At 38.2% G+C, this 16,665-nt stretch overlaps 2 protein-coding genes across 3 annotated transcripts in view; both read right to left on the reverse strand.

The window, feature by feature from the left end:
• Window positions 1-729: 729 nt before the first annotated feature.
• On the reverse strand, window positions 730-8,173 carry LOC129213441 (putative short-chain dehydrogenase/reductase family 42E member 2). Of its 2 annotated transcripts, none has more exons than XM_054843481.1 (7): window positions 8,056-8,173; window positions 5,252-5,334; window positions 4,584-4,721; window positions 3,246-3,311; window positions 3,069-3,132; window positions 2,641-2,714; window positions 730-1,501 (listed from the first exon to the last, which is right to left on the reverse strand). In XM_054843481.1, exons 3-7 carry the CDS (start codon window positions 4,665-4,667, stop codon window positions 1,298-1,300), a joined length of 492 nt encoding a protein of 163 aa, XP_054699456.1. In that variant the 5' UTR covers window positions 4,668-4,721; window positions 5,252-5,334; window positions 8,056-8,173; the 3' UTR covers window positions 730-1,297. The 2 variants fall into 2 exon arrangements, with proteins under 2 accessions (XP_054699456.1, XP_054699455.1); XM_054843480.1 differs by lacking the exon at window positions 8,056-8,173 and adding an exon at window positions 6,508-6,562 and having other exon boundaries at window positions 5,209-5,334.
• A 7,291-nt stretch (window positions 8,174-15,464) lies between these two features.
• The window catches only part of VWA3A (von Willebrand factor A domain containing 3A), a 40,801-nt gene continuing 39,600 nt past the window's right edge, over window positions 15,465-16,665 (reverse strand). Inside the window, exon 34 of the mRNA XM_054843478.1 lies at window positions 15,465-16,025. The gene's annotated coding sequence lies outside the window, so the exon portion shown is untranslated. The remainder of the gene's footprint in view (window positions 16,026-16,665) is intronic.

The raw sequence follows: 16,665 nt of genomic DNA on the forward strand, positions 1-16,665 counted from the left end.
CAAGTCTTTGCTCTCATAAGCTGCAGTGGTAATTGTGGGTGCTCACCCATTTTCCTGTCACTATTTTACCTATAACATTTTATTCTTGTCAGGTTGCTGTCAGCTCTCCTGTGTGTCCTGTAAATTTAAGGATACAATGAGAAAGTCTCCATAAACTTACTGCTCTTAAAACTCCTGTAAAACACTAACAGAAAGGCAAGATAAATACCAAGTGGAGGTAATCAGATGGCAGAGCTTTTCCCTCACTCTGTGACCCACCCTGGCAAGTCCAGCTCTCCCACTCCACGCGGGTGCCAGAGAGGGGGCAGCTGCTCCCTCAGAAATTCCTTGCAACAGGTCACCTTATGAAAATTCACCTGGGCAACACGTGGTAGGTGTAGATGTAGCGCACACGTAGCACGTGTGGGTCAGTAGTACAATCCACCCAAGAAGCCACTAACGTAAGTCTTCAGAAAGGGGGAGAGAGAGGTCAGATCCTCACTGGGGTCCGGGTGCTGGGCTTGCCTGCTCAGCCCGACATGGCGACCGGCTGAAGGAACAGCGTGCCAGCACTGGTACAGGGTTACGGACACCAGGACTTCTCAGCTTCTCTTACAAGACAAGGCAGCAGTAACAGCTTGCTGAACTCCAAGGTCTTATGTGCCCTCCTTCCCCCTTCCCACAGGCTCCTTAAAGGCAGTAGTTGGTTCAGTTATTGTTTATTATTGCATTGAGAGGATATTATTTGATTTAAAAACATTTATTACATTTTTACAAAGTTTTTGAACAATAAAACTATTTTACATAAATATGACTTTCAGTCCTCTTACCACCTGTTATTTATAAATATTTACATATTTTTTGTACTAGTTCCCAGGTCTTCATAATTCCTCAGGCTAACGTACAGCAGCTACAGCAGTGGCTTCATCAGAGGAATTGTTTCATCAACCTTCTCTTCATAAGAGCTACTGGACTTGTTACAGCACTGCAGACCTACAAGGGTTTCTCTTCCTCCAATTTCTTACTCTCCTGAATGATCATTTTTAGAAAATTATTCTCAGCATGAAGCAATCCATGAAGGAAGATCCGTTAAAACTATTCCTGCCTTCGTTAGTAGCACACTCCTTTGATTTTGTGACACTGTGTTGTCCTTTAGGAACATTTCCTGATATGTCCCTTGTCTTCACTTCACATTTTTTAAATGAGATCAGAGAGATGTCATCATCACAATAATAAGAATAATAAAGTCTGTGGTGCCTGAGGAATGCACTATGACCAGATCATTAGTACTCAGAAACAGGTGGGTAGTTAGTTGATTTTAGAAGAAAGAAAGAATGATCAAACATAACAAAATGCCAAAAGCAAACACCATTTTAAGGAATGTGTGATCCTCTTGGCAAGGAGGTCTTGTTTTAAGATAATGATCCACAGAATCAGCAAATGAGAATTTCTTTGGTTTGTAACCAAGCTGATTTCGTGCCTTGTCTATTCGGAAAGTGTGAGTTACAGTAACATTCCACACCTAAAATCCAAAAAGACAGTTATGGAAGCGACTTTAATACCTGATTTTCTAGAACTTGAATGAAAATATGACAACAATGATATCACAACGGAATAAAAAACATTAATAGAGATAGACATGCAAAAATGTATCCACTTTGGAGTCAGATTCTGTGCAGAGCTAACAGAATGAGTCAATGGACCTGACAGGAAAAGAGCCAAAGCTGGGTGGACTGGGTGCAGGAGGAGCTGCTGACACTGATTTCTGACTTGTGAATGTGAGATAAAGGACTACAGCAATCCCATGCAACGGATCAGCACACTTCCCTCAAACTGCCGCTTCTGTACGGAGAAACGTGCAACAGAACTGGGTGAGTGTACTGGAGGAGAGCTGCATGGCTTCCCAGCTTTGCTGAAACGCGTCTCAGAGTGGAAAACACACGCTCTTGGAGAGTTGTATCCTCCCCCTGAATGCGTGGTGCCTGTGACAGTGCTTAAGCTGCATAGTCTCAATGATTTCTGCTTCAGATACAGAACTAATGTAGAAGAAAGTATCCTATTATGTTACATGCTACAAATGAAAGCATTTATATTACAAATCATAATATCATACAAAAACATAAGTTAGATCAAAATTAATTTGTCCAGAAATAGGGTTTGGTGATTTGTTTGGGGTTTTTTGGGGTTGGTTTTTGGGTTGTTTTTTTCCCCCTCCCCTCAGAAAATTAACTTTTCATTCCAATTTAGAATTACTTTTAGTGGACTTCGTAATTATTGGCTAGCCTGGTATTACGCCATCTGCTACCACTTTGACCCAAGACTCTTGCACCACACCTTCCTTTAAGAAGTAGTCCCACCGCATAGGACAGCTCGCTGGAAATGACAATGTAGCGCCTGTTTTCCTCTTTGTGCCAGCTCCACGTCAGTTGCTCTGCTTTGCACCGGTAGGATCTTTCTCTGGATCATCTAATCTTCAAGTAAGCATTAATTTCTGATGATTTTAAAAGGGGTGGCCAGGATAGCATGGAAAAATCAGGCTACAAAATGACTGCGTAAGCCCTGAATGGACTATGCCCCGAGCAGAAAAGCAGAACTTTAATGCAGACAATCCAAGAATATTGGTCAGAAATATATAAAAAGAGAGAATGTTTATATATTTACCTCATTCCTTGTCAAGAAAGGGGTAAAGCTAAAAACTGGCTTTAGTATCAGGTGCAGATATTCCATCACAGTGGCTGTGAAACAGAAAGTTACTTAATGAGACTGCTGGATAACAATAAACTGAGATAATACTGACATTGCACATCCTATAATTCCTACTGCTGCCAGGGGATGCAGTTAAGGTGGAGAAGGCAGTGTTTAATTTATAAAGTACATGATGGACTCAGTTTATGAATAGCCTTTAGACTTTATCTGGTATAATTAATGCCAAATGACATAAGCGATTCTTATTAAATAATGTTAAGTTATGCAATTCCTACAATTTGGGTCCCTGAATTTTATAAAACCATTACATACCTTTCTAGGAATAAGAAAACAAATTAAAAAATAAATAGCACAATAATTAAGTATGTATTCGTTATTTTTACCTGCTATATGAACCAGGAGAACAGGAATATGTATCCAGGGCTTCCTGTAGCCTAATTTTTCAAACTAGAAGGGGTATAAAAGGAAAGAATAACAGAATTTGTACCAAATTGAGGGTGTCGATGAAGCGTAAAAATGGAATATGGTGCATTAGAGCTAAATGTGTGTGCAATACATACTAAAGGGACTATCCATTCAGAAAAAATGACGTTTTCACCATCATGTATGTAATACGCCTGACCACTCTGTTAAAGAAGCAGAGAAAAACAATTAGAAAAACACTATATGTAAGATGGCCTTTCCTTTCTCTCTCATACCTACCTTTCTGGATTTTGTGAATAACACGCCAGCACGCGTATGGTGAATGTACACAAATCGGCTCAGCAAACTACCTTCGTTGGACTTCACTGTCATCTCAAACATGTCTCATACTTTTGGGTAACCCCACAGCAGAGCTAATCATGACTAACCATGGTGTAACGTAGGTGAGAGCTTGATTTCACTATGTAGTAATCCAACTGTTAGAGCATGAAGTTCCTTATGATGTGCAGGGGACAGAATTATCTTCATGAGTCCAACAGAAGCGGAAATACTGACAGCGTGTAATAAGCATGGCTTTTTGAGGTCAAGCTCCAACTCTGGCTAATTTTCTGATTAAAACAAATTCAGTGTATATATATATATTCTGTGGGACACGTCACAGAGCCTGAATCCACTCTGGGCTTCCAGTCTGTTTTCTTCCAGCCTTCTAAATGTGCACGCAATACTTGCTGGCAGCTGTGCTCTGGATGAGGGCTCTATCCAGCTGTGAGCACCACGAACTCCTGAGCACCTAAGCAGACCCTGGGCATTACATCATGGTAAAACAGCTGCATAGCTGCCAAGCACTGAACTAGTTGACAGAACATGAAGAGATGTTCAGATGTATCTGTACCTGTCGTCTATATGTTCCTACCAATATAAATGAAGCTGGACCCTTGGGGAGCTGTGAATGTAGCAGCTGCTGCAACGCTGTCAGTTCTGTGATGCTCCACAGTCCTCAGATTGTTGTTGCAATTATGGCCAGTAAAAAAAAAAAAAAAAAAAAGGAAAAACCTTTTAAAATTGTCCATTAATTTTGTACATCTCTTTTTGGAATTTTCAGCTCTGAAAATTAAACTGGAAAACCTCAGAATGGTTGCTCTAAATTTGATGCTATGCACCTAGAATCAGAATCTATTTTCAAAAGAATAAGAGAATATATAGATTTGTATGATGGTGAATATATTAACCTGGTTAAAAATTCCCCCAGTCACACAGGAAATGATATATTTTCAAACCAGAAAAAAAAAATCATCAAAATACGAGCCGAATGTATTTGCATTGGCACTGTCCATGTGCTTGTGGAGCCACACACCGTTTTTGAGAATTTAGCATGAGACCTTTTGGAGAACCTTTGATCTCAAAACATCAAAAATTAAACCCATTTGAGAGCTAAAGGACCTGGGACACAACGTTGGTTTATATTGTTTACTTACAGCTACGTAACCCTTCTCAGAGGTGAGAGCCTCAGCAGCTAGTAAGTGAGCTTGTACTAGATTTCTGATGTGAACCCAGTTCATCTGAACCTTGTGATTCCCAAAGTTGAAGTTAAATAGTCTCCGCTGGATATTTACCTGTAGAAACAGAAAACATGAAATAACTACATTATTCCTTTATTTATGTAATATAACGTATTCATTTTGGCTCAGCCTGAATACTTAGAATTTGCTGTATTTGTGTACAATTACAGCACAAGAAATATGTCACAAGAAAAAAATCCAACCAACTAGTTGGTGGTTTTATAAATCAAGGACTGTTGCCCTGATACGCAGTGGTAAAATATGGAGAGATTCTAGTGTTTGGCTGAAATTAAAGTGCATATTTAAAAGACAGCATTTCCATTAAATGGTCAGGGATGCAAACCTAGTTCTTCCCTGGCATTTCAGCCTTGCATTTTTTAATTTTCACTTAAAAGTACAGCTTGAGCCTTGCCATTTCTGCAATGCTGACATCATGCTGTTATCTTGCTTCACATGACCTGTCACCAAGCTTTCAACAGTTTTCTTGGAGGAATAGCTAAGAACTGTAATCAAGATGCTTCCACTGGTGTTATGCCCTTACAACTACTTGTAGTGTCCTCCAGAGCTGCCTACATAACACATACGGCTACTCGTGGCAGGTGGCGCTGCTCTTCTGGTCCATATATGCCTGGGGGACGAAGCACACAAGTGTGGAGCTTATCACCTCCTTGGAGAGAACACAAAACGTCATTTTCAGATTGCTTTGATATCAACGTATTTTCTGAACTTTACATTGTGAAAGTGAAGGATCGGTCTGACCATTCCGTGAGATTTGGCTTCCTAGTAACTTGTTCTCATTTCTGCATAAAATTGAGTTCAATAGCAGTGAAGGACCCCAACTTAGCAGCCTGAAACCTGAATCCCTCTGACCACAGAACGGTCTGAATAGGGACAGGATGAATCAAATTTTCCTATAGATATGCTTCCTGCTTGGTTGACTTTTGCTATTTATTATAGACACAAGTTTATAACCTGCAGATTTGTCCGTCATTGTAGACACACGCAATACTGGAAGAAGATCGTTCAATTTGCTATATTTAGACACCTTGCTTGCAGCTCAACAGCATCACAAAGGAGTGGAAGAGGTCTCTTAAACAGAGGCTTTCAAATAAGTTAGAATATTTTCAATCAAAATGAATACTTTTATGTGAATCAATAAGTAGACGACTGACTCCTGTGAAGAGGCACAGTTATACCTTTGATGTGGGGAGGTGTAACAGGTGGTAGGCATTTGCTCAGTAGTTAATCAAGGATGCTAAAATTGAATCCCCACCTAATTTATGTTTGCCACCTTTTCAGTTCAGAGAAATCACTAGGAATAGCAAGATATGCATATAAAAGCAAAGATAAACATTTCCCTTGCCATGTATAGACAGATTTTTAGCCACATCTCTTCACACACATGTGACTTCAGAAGTCACCATGACCTTATTGCCAATCTGTTTAAGAAACTGTAGACACCTACAAGCCTTTGGGGATGATGAGAATGACCTCCTGGACAGCGCTTAGCGATTGGTATTGTCAGAGAAGCTCAAAGCGATACACTGAACGGGGAAGAAAAGCACAAATTCTGTATCTATTGTAAAACTGGTTAATTTTTACGATGATTTGAAGAAGTTAAATTTTCTGAATTCTCCTGTCTATTGTTTGCATATAATCTCATACCTGTCTGTATATACACATAAAATAATTAATCATCCACTGAAGGGAGGAGTAGAAACAAACAAAATAAGTCCTTATTTCAGTTAAAGTATGCTATTTATCGATAAATAAGTAGCCAGAGAATGGTTAGAATTAGCACTACTAATGATAGGAAAAAAACCAAATGTTTTATATGTACCTTTGAGTAAAGTTCCATTAGCAGCAAGAACCATTTGGTCTGCAATTGCCTTTGTTCTAGAATAATGATTAAATTGCTATAAAGAAAGGCAGAATATGATCAACGTTTGAATCACATTATTGCATCTGTAAAGGCAAACTTATGGTTTCTGTCTGATAACATTTAAATCTAGCCAGCTTGTAGACGTCATCTGAGTAAAACCAAACTAGAAATAACAAGATATAGCAAACATATATTTTGTTTATGACAAAGAAACTTATCAGATTTACATTTTAGTTGCACAAGTTTAGCTTCAGAACAAGTTTAAGTCCACTAGTATCTACTTAACTCACTTTTTGTGCTGGATGTACTGAAAGAATTAATATGAAGCCAAATGTTCTGGTAGGTCAGATATTTTTATGTTGAAAAACATCCATTTTGAATTGGAAGAAGTTTTTAAAAACAGTAAGTTAAATATGAAATTAAAAATTCAGACATTCCTAAAAATGCTTCCATTTCTTATTGAAGCTATTTGGGAAGTTATAAATAATTCTCTCCCAACTGTATCGCTTACTATTGACTTTAAAAATTGCACCCAAGGGTATTTAAACACTAGGATCTGGACACAGTTAGCGCATGCTGGTTTAGCAATCACTTACCCACATGAGGCTATTTAGGTACCTTTTGAATTTTGTATTGCCACACTTTATATTGAAAAATATACCTAAAAATCCCAGCATGGACAGTGTGTCTACTCCAGGTGGCTTAATCCAGCTGCTCCACCTCCCTCCGTGCCCACCTCCCTCTGCTGCTTCCTATTACCCAGTTCCCACTAGAGAAAACACACGATTAGGGCTCAGACATGTGCAACTAATTGCAAATCCCTGAAATGCTTTCTTAGGAGTCTGCGGTGCTGTGCAGGCTGTGCGCAAGCAGACATCCAACACATTGTTTTAGGGTTCCTGGACACAGGATGCACACTCTAAAAGCACAGCTTTAGCGGCAGGCAGCGTGCTGGGAGCAGGAAAGAGCAAATGGGAAGAGTGGCCAGAACGCATTGAGCTTCAGATTTCAGCTAGAAAATATTTCCTATCAAGTAAAGAAGGAAATGGAAATGGTATTGCCGAGCAGCCCTCAGGTGACTGTAACTGCCACCTGGCCTCCAGCGAGACGGCAACCTTTGGGAATGCCAAAGAAGCAAAACTGTGTGTGATAAAGATGTAGAATTTGATATTCAACAATATTCTTCAAAGCAAAGGCTCACATGGGCCACAATATTCTGTATTTACCTAGCGGTGGTTGCCTGGAAGCGCTTCCTCTTAAAACATTCCACTTTTCTTAGTCATTTTTAGGTATATTATCATCTCACATCTGTCCAGTTACCGCAGATTAAAGCCACAATGATTTAAGTATTTCTTCATTGATCATGGGTCAGATTTTACTAATGAAAAAAAATTTCATGGGATTTGATGTGATCTGTAGTAGAACAGCTGCTGCTCTCAGAACAGCCTTCACATAATCTATCTTTTCAAGCACAGTAAGCGCCACACCATCACATGAACAGAGTACCTTTTCCAGTGGAAAATACGGCACGGTTTCTTCATCTCCTTCTTCAATGGGATTCCCTCCAAATACCACATTCACTGTGCTGGTGTATATCAGTCTAGGGATATTTCTCTGTTTGCAGACTACAGTGGTATACAAAATAAATTATTTTAAAACAAGAATAAAGAGTGAGAAACAATGCATGAACTGGAAGCTTCTCTTTTTGAAAACAAACATGTTTATAGAAAAAGTAATATTTTCATTTTAACATTAACTTATCATTTAATATATTATCATCTTTCATTCAGCTGGAATTTTTAATCCCAAATACCTGCTGTGTAAATATTACATACTGTGGTCACCAAACATTTTATGATTAGGTACCTGCAACTATCATATCACACTGGATATAGTCATCGGCTGGATGGAGGAATTATCTTTGGGGGGGGGTGTGGAATCCTGCTTTACTGCAGAAACATTTCTTAAAACATGTTCATTTTGCAAACTGAATAAAAAGGAGAGGAGTAGGACCATTTCTCGTGATCAAAAAGCACTGAACCTCCCTGCTTCTTTCTGTAGGGGCAGCGCTGCAGGGAGCAGCCAGTCCAGGGACCGTCTCAGCAGCAAGCAGCGCTGCTTTTTGCACTGCAGTTTCACGGATGCCCATGCAGGTGAGTCATATCAGAAAACGAGCTCACTCTCTCCGGTGTGTGACAAACCTGCATTTGTCTCTATCTGCTCATAAGTGACAAATGACACGTTAGCAGGAAACACACATGGTTAGTGTATAATCAGTTGTACCTTAAATACAAATGAAATTTACAAAACAAAGTCTTAATTATGGATTCCAGCCAGGTGTTAAGGTCTAAACTCTGCTGCATATATGTCATTGCAAACTTGAACAACATAAATTTCCTTTTGATTTAACAATGCTTCTAAAGTTTAAGTGAATTAATATTCAAAGTCAGGAATTTTTAGAATATACAGAACAGTCAGTCCAGTTGGCTCATTGGCTCATTTTGAAAATACTGAATGTAATTACTGTGTTGTAAACATTTCAAACAAAATACAACAATAATATCTATTATTAAAATGTAGATTAACGGGTTCATGTGCCTCCCAGACTCTTGCTTTGTTGGGAGACCTATGGAAATTTGACATGACCTGTTTCTGTGGGTTCAGAGGTTGGAGTAGGAAGGAGGGAATATGTGGTAATCTCTTCCCTCTAACTCCCTTGGAGTTATACTTGCCTACCATTTCACTCTTCTTTCAGTAATAACCCACAGGCAGCATGAAAATGGGTCTAAAAATTAAATTAAAGCCATTTTGCTTTTTTATTTTTTTGCCATTTGATTTTTGAGGGAAAAGCAAAGAGAAGGTAGCTTCGGTGTTTACAATACACTTTGAAACATTCTTTCTGAAATTGCATATACAGAAATAAGTCTGCTAACATTTTCCAGAGACAGTGATTAAAAATCAGTGTATAATAAAAAGGGATCACATTTAGACAGATGGTCAGAAAGAACAGGTGATTTTCTATATTAATGTGATAAAATAGTAGCTAGGTATACTTAGCACATCTGTGGCTCCCATCACCAAATGTTTACAACAGCAAACCATATGATCTCTGTCATGTTATTTCCATGAGGAAAGAGGATAACACTTCTCCATTACACAGAGTAAAGGGAAAAAAAACCAGTACATGGAGGAGGGTTTGAGTTGGTCTGCCAAGGAACGAAATCCAGGTTGAAAACCTATCCCCAGTTCAAACCAGTGGCAAATCTACCAGATTTAATGGGACCTGCACAGCTAGCTTTACACCATACGCTGAAAGGAGGGAGAGAAGAGCCTCATTTTACTGCCAAATCAACACAGGAAACATCCAATTAGAAATTTTTTTTAATTCATGGTTTGGTTCAGACACAAGGAAAGAAAATGTAGGTACATACCATCAATTATTATTTTTGTGCCTCCAACATTTATGGATTCAATTTGGTCTTTCTTTTGAAGCTAGAAATAGAATTTGCACAATATCTGATTAATTGCACAAGTCACACTCCCAACATGATCGTTACAATTGCTGGACCCTGAAGAGCTGTGGGCTGTGTGTGATGTATGCATTAGTTCTAACCCTTCTGACATACAGTGATTCCTAGCAGTTCTCATTTTCATTGTCTTGTTCAGTGCGTGAATAAAGAAAGTTGAAAAATGAAAAATAAAATGCATCTGAAAGAAACTTAATAATGCTTCGATTTTTTTGTCGCACCCCAGATAATCCTTGCGATAGAAACAGGAATTACAGGCAGGGGTTATGCTCCCTGAAAGCTTCCACAAATTATTGTTCCAGTGGCAATCTCTCCTGTTCCCAGAAATAAATTAGTAGTTTCATGACTTTTTTGATAACACCCACTGTGAATATCACTGTTATTTAGCATAACTATATCAAGTTGCTGCTCTGTTTCCTCATGGCTATGAGTTTGCAAGCAGAAAAAGCATCGACCTTAGTTCTAGAGCAATATTGTCACACTTCTTCAGGTAGAGAAAAAGGATATCTTATCCAAGATCTTAATGCTATGATCTCATTTTTCTAGAGTACTTTGTGTAGTACATTAGCTTCATGCTTTGACATTTATCATTGAAGGAATACCTCCTCTGTTACCTGTGTGGATGACTTGACCTTCATAACTAACTTCTGTCTGACATAAATACCACATAATTACATTCTTTGCTACATGCAGACAAATTTTTGCTTTTACAAGAGTAAAGAAAGAAAACGTTAGGAAAAACTGTACTTGCTTGTTCTAATCCTGACATTCCACATGCAGCCATGTGAAAAACACAGTCAGCCCCTTCACATGCTTTGAAGACCGCATCATAATCCCTCACGTCACCCTGTAAAATGAGAAAAAAATGGATTTGTGACTGGTAGAGCTCATTACATTCTCTATAGAATTAACTATGGCCGTGAATGAAAATCTAAAGTAATTCTGATGTCATTTTCGTAATACTTCACTAGCATTAAATAAAACATTATAAACATGGAGAAAAAAATCCATGACTAAGAATTTTGTCAGTGTTTTGTTGCAAAACAACTATGACTCTTGTTGGCTTCAATTATAATGCATATTTTCACACTTAGTCCTGCAGCCTGCAGGCTGGCAAAACTCGTTTGACTGGAATGGGAGCAGCGTGTGCTTGAGGGCTGGAGAATCAAGCCCCAGGGATGCTAAATCACAGCAGGAAGGGTTCAGCTGTTTGCCAGGGAGCCACCAAATAAGAGAACCCATTTTTGGTAGTACCATGAGATCTGACTTGTGCAATCTGGGCTAACGTCTCTTTGCCCACCTAAGCTTTATTTTAGGTGCACTGCATGAATAATTTAATTACAGTTTTGTATAAAATTAAAACGAGAGTACACACTATATGCATTTAATATTGTAATAGTATACATAGTGTATTATAATCACATTATATGATATGCTGTACAGTAGTGAATACTGTACTGTATTAAATACACGCACACTATATCTTCTATCAAATGCTATGCCCTGCTAAGAATATTATATTGCATTTTTGCCTACCATGTAAAACCATATGTATAATACTCCACATACATACAGTTGTCAATAAAAGTATAATACCTTTCTTTTCAGAATTATGATATTTCAAAATATTAGCTATTATTTAATTTACTGTAATGAAACTGATAGAATAATCACAAAAGAAGTGGCTGGAGGTAATGTTAAGAGGTAATCTCATCTCAACTCTCTCAACTTTTTCTTCTGAAGTTGCCAAAGTATTTCATAAATACGGCTGACTTACACTTCCTACCTTCAATCAAATGCTAAAATAGCTAACCAGTATAAACAATATTAACAAGCTCCAAATCACTGATCAAGGCTCACATCTCTGAAGTGACTTATTACTTTATTTACTAGGACTCTGTAGTTCCATTTTCTATGTAATTCACTTATAAAAAATATAAATATTACAGAGTAAATTGAATTCTAAAAAAAAAACCCCCCTGTTCTCAGGACATCGTTTGTCAGATCTCGAGTCTACTTTAAAAGATGTAAATTGCCGTCAATCCACCAACTTCAATCAAGTTATGTGGATTTATATCACTAAGAAAACAAGCTTATGGTTTTTGAATGGTTCCTTGGTAATACTTCATCTCTCTCTCATATTCTGTAAAAGCTGTTCATGAAATTGAACACAAGAACAACCGTGCTGGGTCAGACTAAAGCTCAGCCTGGTATTCTGCCCGCCACGCAGCCATGCAGAGTGGTACCACGCGTCCTCTCTGCCTCCCTTCCTGCCTGTCACATGTGGTGATGTAGCTAGAAGGAGAAAACCCGGCATCACCTCGACAGCCCCTGGATCATTTTCAGCTTTACGTATTTAGTAATCTCCAGTGGAAGCAGATTTTTGGTGAGGCTTTGTACATGCCTTTTACCTACTGCATGAAAAAAACACCTCTTTGTGTTGAACTGACAACTCCTCATTTCACCCGATGGCCCTTCCTTCTTATACTGGAAAGGACAGTGAGCAGTCAATCCCATCCACGTGCATGCCACTCACAGACTGAAAAGTCCTCGTTTCCTCAGCCATTTGCTGCACAGCGGCCATTCCACATTTGGGATCACTTTTATTGCCCTGTCTCGCCTTTTACTGCTTAGGAAAGTTATTTGGAGTAAAACTTTGTCACTTCATTGCTCACCCCTTCACCTAGGTGAGCTACAAACGTGTTGAATGGCACCTCCCAACACAGGACTCCAGAACTCCCCTGCTAACGCTGAGAGAACTGACCACTGGACTCCTGATTGCTGCCTCTTAATCAGTTACTTACGCATTCGAGAACCTTTTACAATGGCTTCTTACTGTCCTTAACGGCTTTTCAGTAAAAGATTTTATCAAAAATCCTTAAGAGGAAGCCTTGCTAATACACATAAAAGTACCACAACTTTATTCACTACTGTTAAATATGTAATTTCAACATACCTTGAAAAAATCTGCTCCGTTTGGAATTTCCCATTTAGGTTTCCGTACATCAAATAGAACAACAGCAATTCCTGACCGGACAAGAGCACATCCCAGGTTGTATCCCAGGTAGCCTCCACCTCCTGTCACCACTGTCTTTCTGCTTCTGTTAACCAGTGGTCCAGCACGCTCCTTCAGTTTGCTCTCACATGGTTGGCTGCTGTGGAGCTCTTCTGTAGATCCTTCTTGCATCACGACTGCAAGACAGTAGATCTCTTGAAAATTCCTGCAAATACTCTGAGATCTAGGTGATTTCAGTAAATTCTACGTTACAATGCTCCTTCCGGGACTATACTATTTTTATTTATATACTTTTATTATCTTAATGTGTTTAAAATGTATAAATTCGTAATTTTGGTGATGGTATTTATATATACAATGTGCAATGAGTCTGAATAGCTTTATATTCCAAGATTTAGTCTTTTCCTCATACCCACAAGGTTCATGTTGTACAGAAATGAAGAGAAATTACAGGATTTTAGAGACATTATAACTACCTAACCTTAGCAGGGATGATTACATTTTGGAATGCTCAGTATACCAAACATTTTATCCTTGAAAACTCACTGACTTCTAATATATTAATGCCAAAAAGATGTTAGCCTACTAGTCAGGAAAAAAAAATAGATAAGGAATATAAGAAAGGATTGATTCTGCTTTTAAAATCCACTTTATTTCATATTTGGGTTACAGTTCTTCAGTAATGATGAAAATTTGTTACCATTTTACAGTTTGAAGGTTACACGCTAAATACACCTACTTTTCTGTCTAGTTCTTACTAACTTTTCTCCATACTGTTCAAATCAGGGCATTCATATACAGCTAAATGGACAAGGAACTGAAGGGATAAGCCATCTGCCCTGAGGGCTCATCTGCTTGGGAAAACTGATTAGAATATCACTCTGTGATAAGCAATTCCACAGGGGTTACCCATCTGTACACTTTGTTATGTATTAAAAATGAGTTTATTCTACAATAATCACTTCTCTTTAGAAATTCACTCATATTCTGCAATTAGAATGACTGGTATACTCTGAGAAATTAGCCCAGTTAATTTTCCCACGTCGACAGTCCCGACTGTCCTGATTCCTCGTGCGGCCTTTACACATTGGGATCTTGGCTCTTATGGCCCCAGATAGAAATCCAGAATAAACACATCTGAAATCAGTCAAATTAAGTCACTGTAAAGTGAGAGCCAAACTGGGTGCCTGCCAGTCCTATATAGGAATATAGATCCAATTCCTGCAGATTATTATGGGTTTTCTCATGGTTGGAGTGGGTGCTCATGGCGAGATCCCCACGCATGAGAGTACATCACCTTCCACCAGCTGGGCACAGACAGTTAAGCACAGTTTACCCCAGGGTTCAGCAGAGATTATGCAGAAACTGGGCATCATTGGTAACTGGCAACTGCATCGCTTCCAGGGCGATAAAAAATACTAGAAAAGCAACAGCAAATGCAGCCCACAGTACACAAAGTTACGGACTACTTTTGCCATTGCCTAGTGAAGCAAAATATAACAAACAAAATGATAAAAAATTATTTTATGTGTTGTTTTTTAGATTTCAGACACAGGGAAGTAAGTACAAGATTCTCCACGCTGTTTTACTGTTTTAACACCAGTGCCAGCTCACTAAATTCAAGGAACCGAATGGCATAACACAGTGGAAAACATGAGCTCCTTATATTGAAAAATATCCTGACATTTCAAAATAAAAAATATTCCACATTTCCAAACAAAATTTAAATTAAAAATAATATAATGAAACTAAACCAAGTATGCTTCCCCCTGTTCAATCAAGGAAATCTAAATTTGTCTCTAGCTTATGCTACGCCATGATTATAAACCACATAAAATTCTTTTGCCTTGACTCCTGTGAAAGAGCACCTTCCTATACACTGTAAGGAAAACTAAGGTCAAGCTTGTCACATATGCCATAAAAAGACATATTTGAAAAATGGCATATATTTGAATACTTGTCATTAATATCTCCGTATATTCTAAGTTGGAGGTTGTATCAAAAAGTTTGAAGATTTTGCTAGAAATCTCTTTAAAAGCACTAATAGCATTAATATATTAAACTGCTTCATAGAATTAGAAAATTATTATCAAATTTTGAATGTAAACAAGTTCATCTAAGAAAATATTTCTTTCCAGAATCAGTAACTTCCTTGTTTCTCTAAATTTGGAGGAGCTATTCTGATTTATTAATGTATTCTGCATGATGCCCATAGTTACTTGGGCAGCACATGCAGTGTGAGTTGCTCTTAGCTCCCCTACTGTCATTTGAAGTATAAGAAAAGCAGAAATTATGTCCCATAAAAAGTTAGAGTCAAACATTTCAGGTTTTTAAAAGTAGCTAAAGAAGCAGTAAGTACCCTTGATAGATTCCTGGATGTCAGCCTTCTCCCAGTCCTTCCTGTCCAAGTTAAGATGGTGAGACTTCTCTGTGCTGGACAATTAGTAAGACAAAGGCATCAGGTACTCTCAGACAGACAGAGATGTTCACGTGTGCTCAGGCCCTTTTGCTGTTCCTGCTCCTTTGTAGCTGCTGGCTGGGCTAGGAGCCAGAAAAGGGCAGGGCTTAATTTGTACACAATTTACGTTCCTTTTCAGGAAAAAATGAAATATTTTCTCCACATCAGACCCTTCTAAATAGGATGATATCTCTTACTGCTACCTGGTAAAAGTATTGATAAGACACTACACAACACAAATGTACTCTTGGTACCATCATTCTGTAGATAAATTGTACTGCATTACAAAAACATCTCATGCTGTTTTTAAAAAGTACACAGAAAAGGGTTCTTTAGTAAAGAAAAACAGGAAAGACATTCTTAAACACCATTTAAAAGTGAACCTCTCTCAGTTGTGTGAAACTTTGGTAGGATACATCTCATCTGGCAGCAGAGTAAATGGAAACACGTTCTCCTTCTACCTACAGTTTTCAATCTAAATTTGGATAAAAAAAGAAAAAAAAATATTGGTCAGCAGTGGTACTTAGCACTTTCATCCTGACTTTTTTATCTTCATCCCCAACCCAATTACGTATTTGCAAAGAGGCTTAATTGTAGGCACAAGGGCTGTTCTCCAGCTTCCAAGATGAATGAAGTACAGGCAGCAAGCTAACTGGTACACAACAGAACAGGGAAAGGTAATTTAATATTAAATAATGCATTTAAAATGAATAATGAATTAAATGATTAATAATTATAGAAGTTCTCTGGTCCTAAGATTTTAAAGCACTTTTAAAACACATATCCTTTTGCAAATTAAACAATGAGAAATCAAAGCCAACATTTTTAAATGGGTGTGTCTAAAATGAGGTCTCAAAGCAGTAGTTAAGATGCTAAAGAAACACTCCCAAATCTAAATATAAATGACTACAATTTTAGATGTTGGCATGTTAGAAATATCTCAAGTTCATAGGTGACTTGGCAATTTAAATGTAATTTAACGTTCATGTGCTGACACGAACTCAAACTGACACCTAAGCAAATATATTTTAACATAACGTATATGTATTTAAGTCCTTGTAGTCTGCATTAGAGCTAAACCGCACTTCTCAGATTGCCAGCTGAGTGACAAACCC

This window comes from Grus americana, chromosome 15 (genome assembly GCF_028858705.1).
Source record: "Grus americana isolate bGruAme1 chromosome 15, bGruAme1.mat, whole genome shotgun sequence".
NCBI lineage: Eukaryota > Metazoa > Chordata > Aves > Gruiformes > Gruidae > Grus > Grus americana.

Excerpts from the sequence above, each read along its gene's own strand:
- LOC129213441 (XM_054843481.1), bottom strand. The coding sequence starts at position 4,667 with ATGAACTGGGTTCACATCAGAAATCTAGTACAAGCTCACTTACTAGCT. Across the intron at positions 2,715-3,068 it reads TCTCCTGGTTCATATAGCAG|CCACTGTGATGGAATATCTG; the intron begins GTAAAAATAACG and ends TCTGTTTCACAG. Across the intron at positions 1,502-2,640 it reads CTTTCTTGACAAGGAATGAG|GTGTGGAATGTTACTGTAAC; the intron begins GTAAATATATAA and ends TTTGGATTTTAG.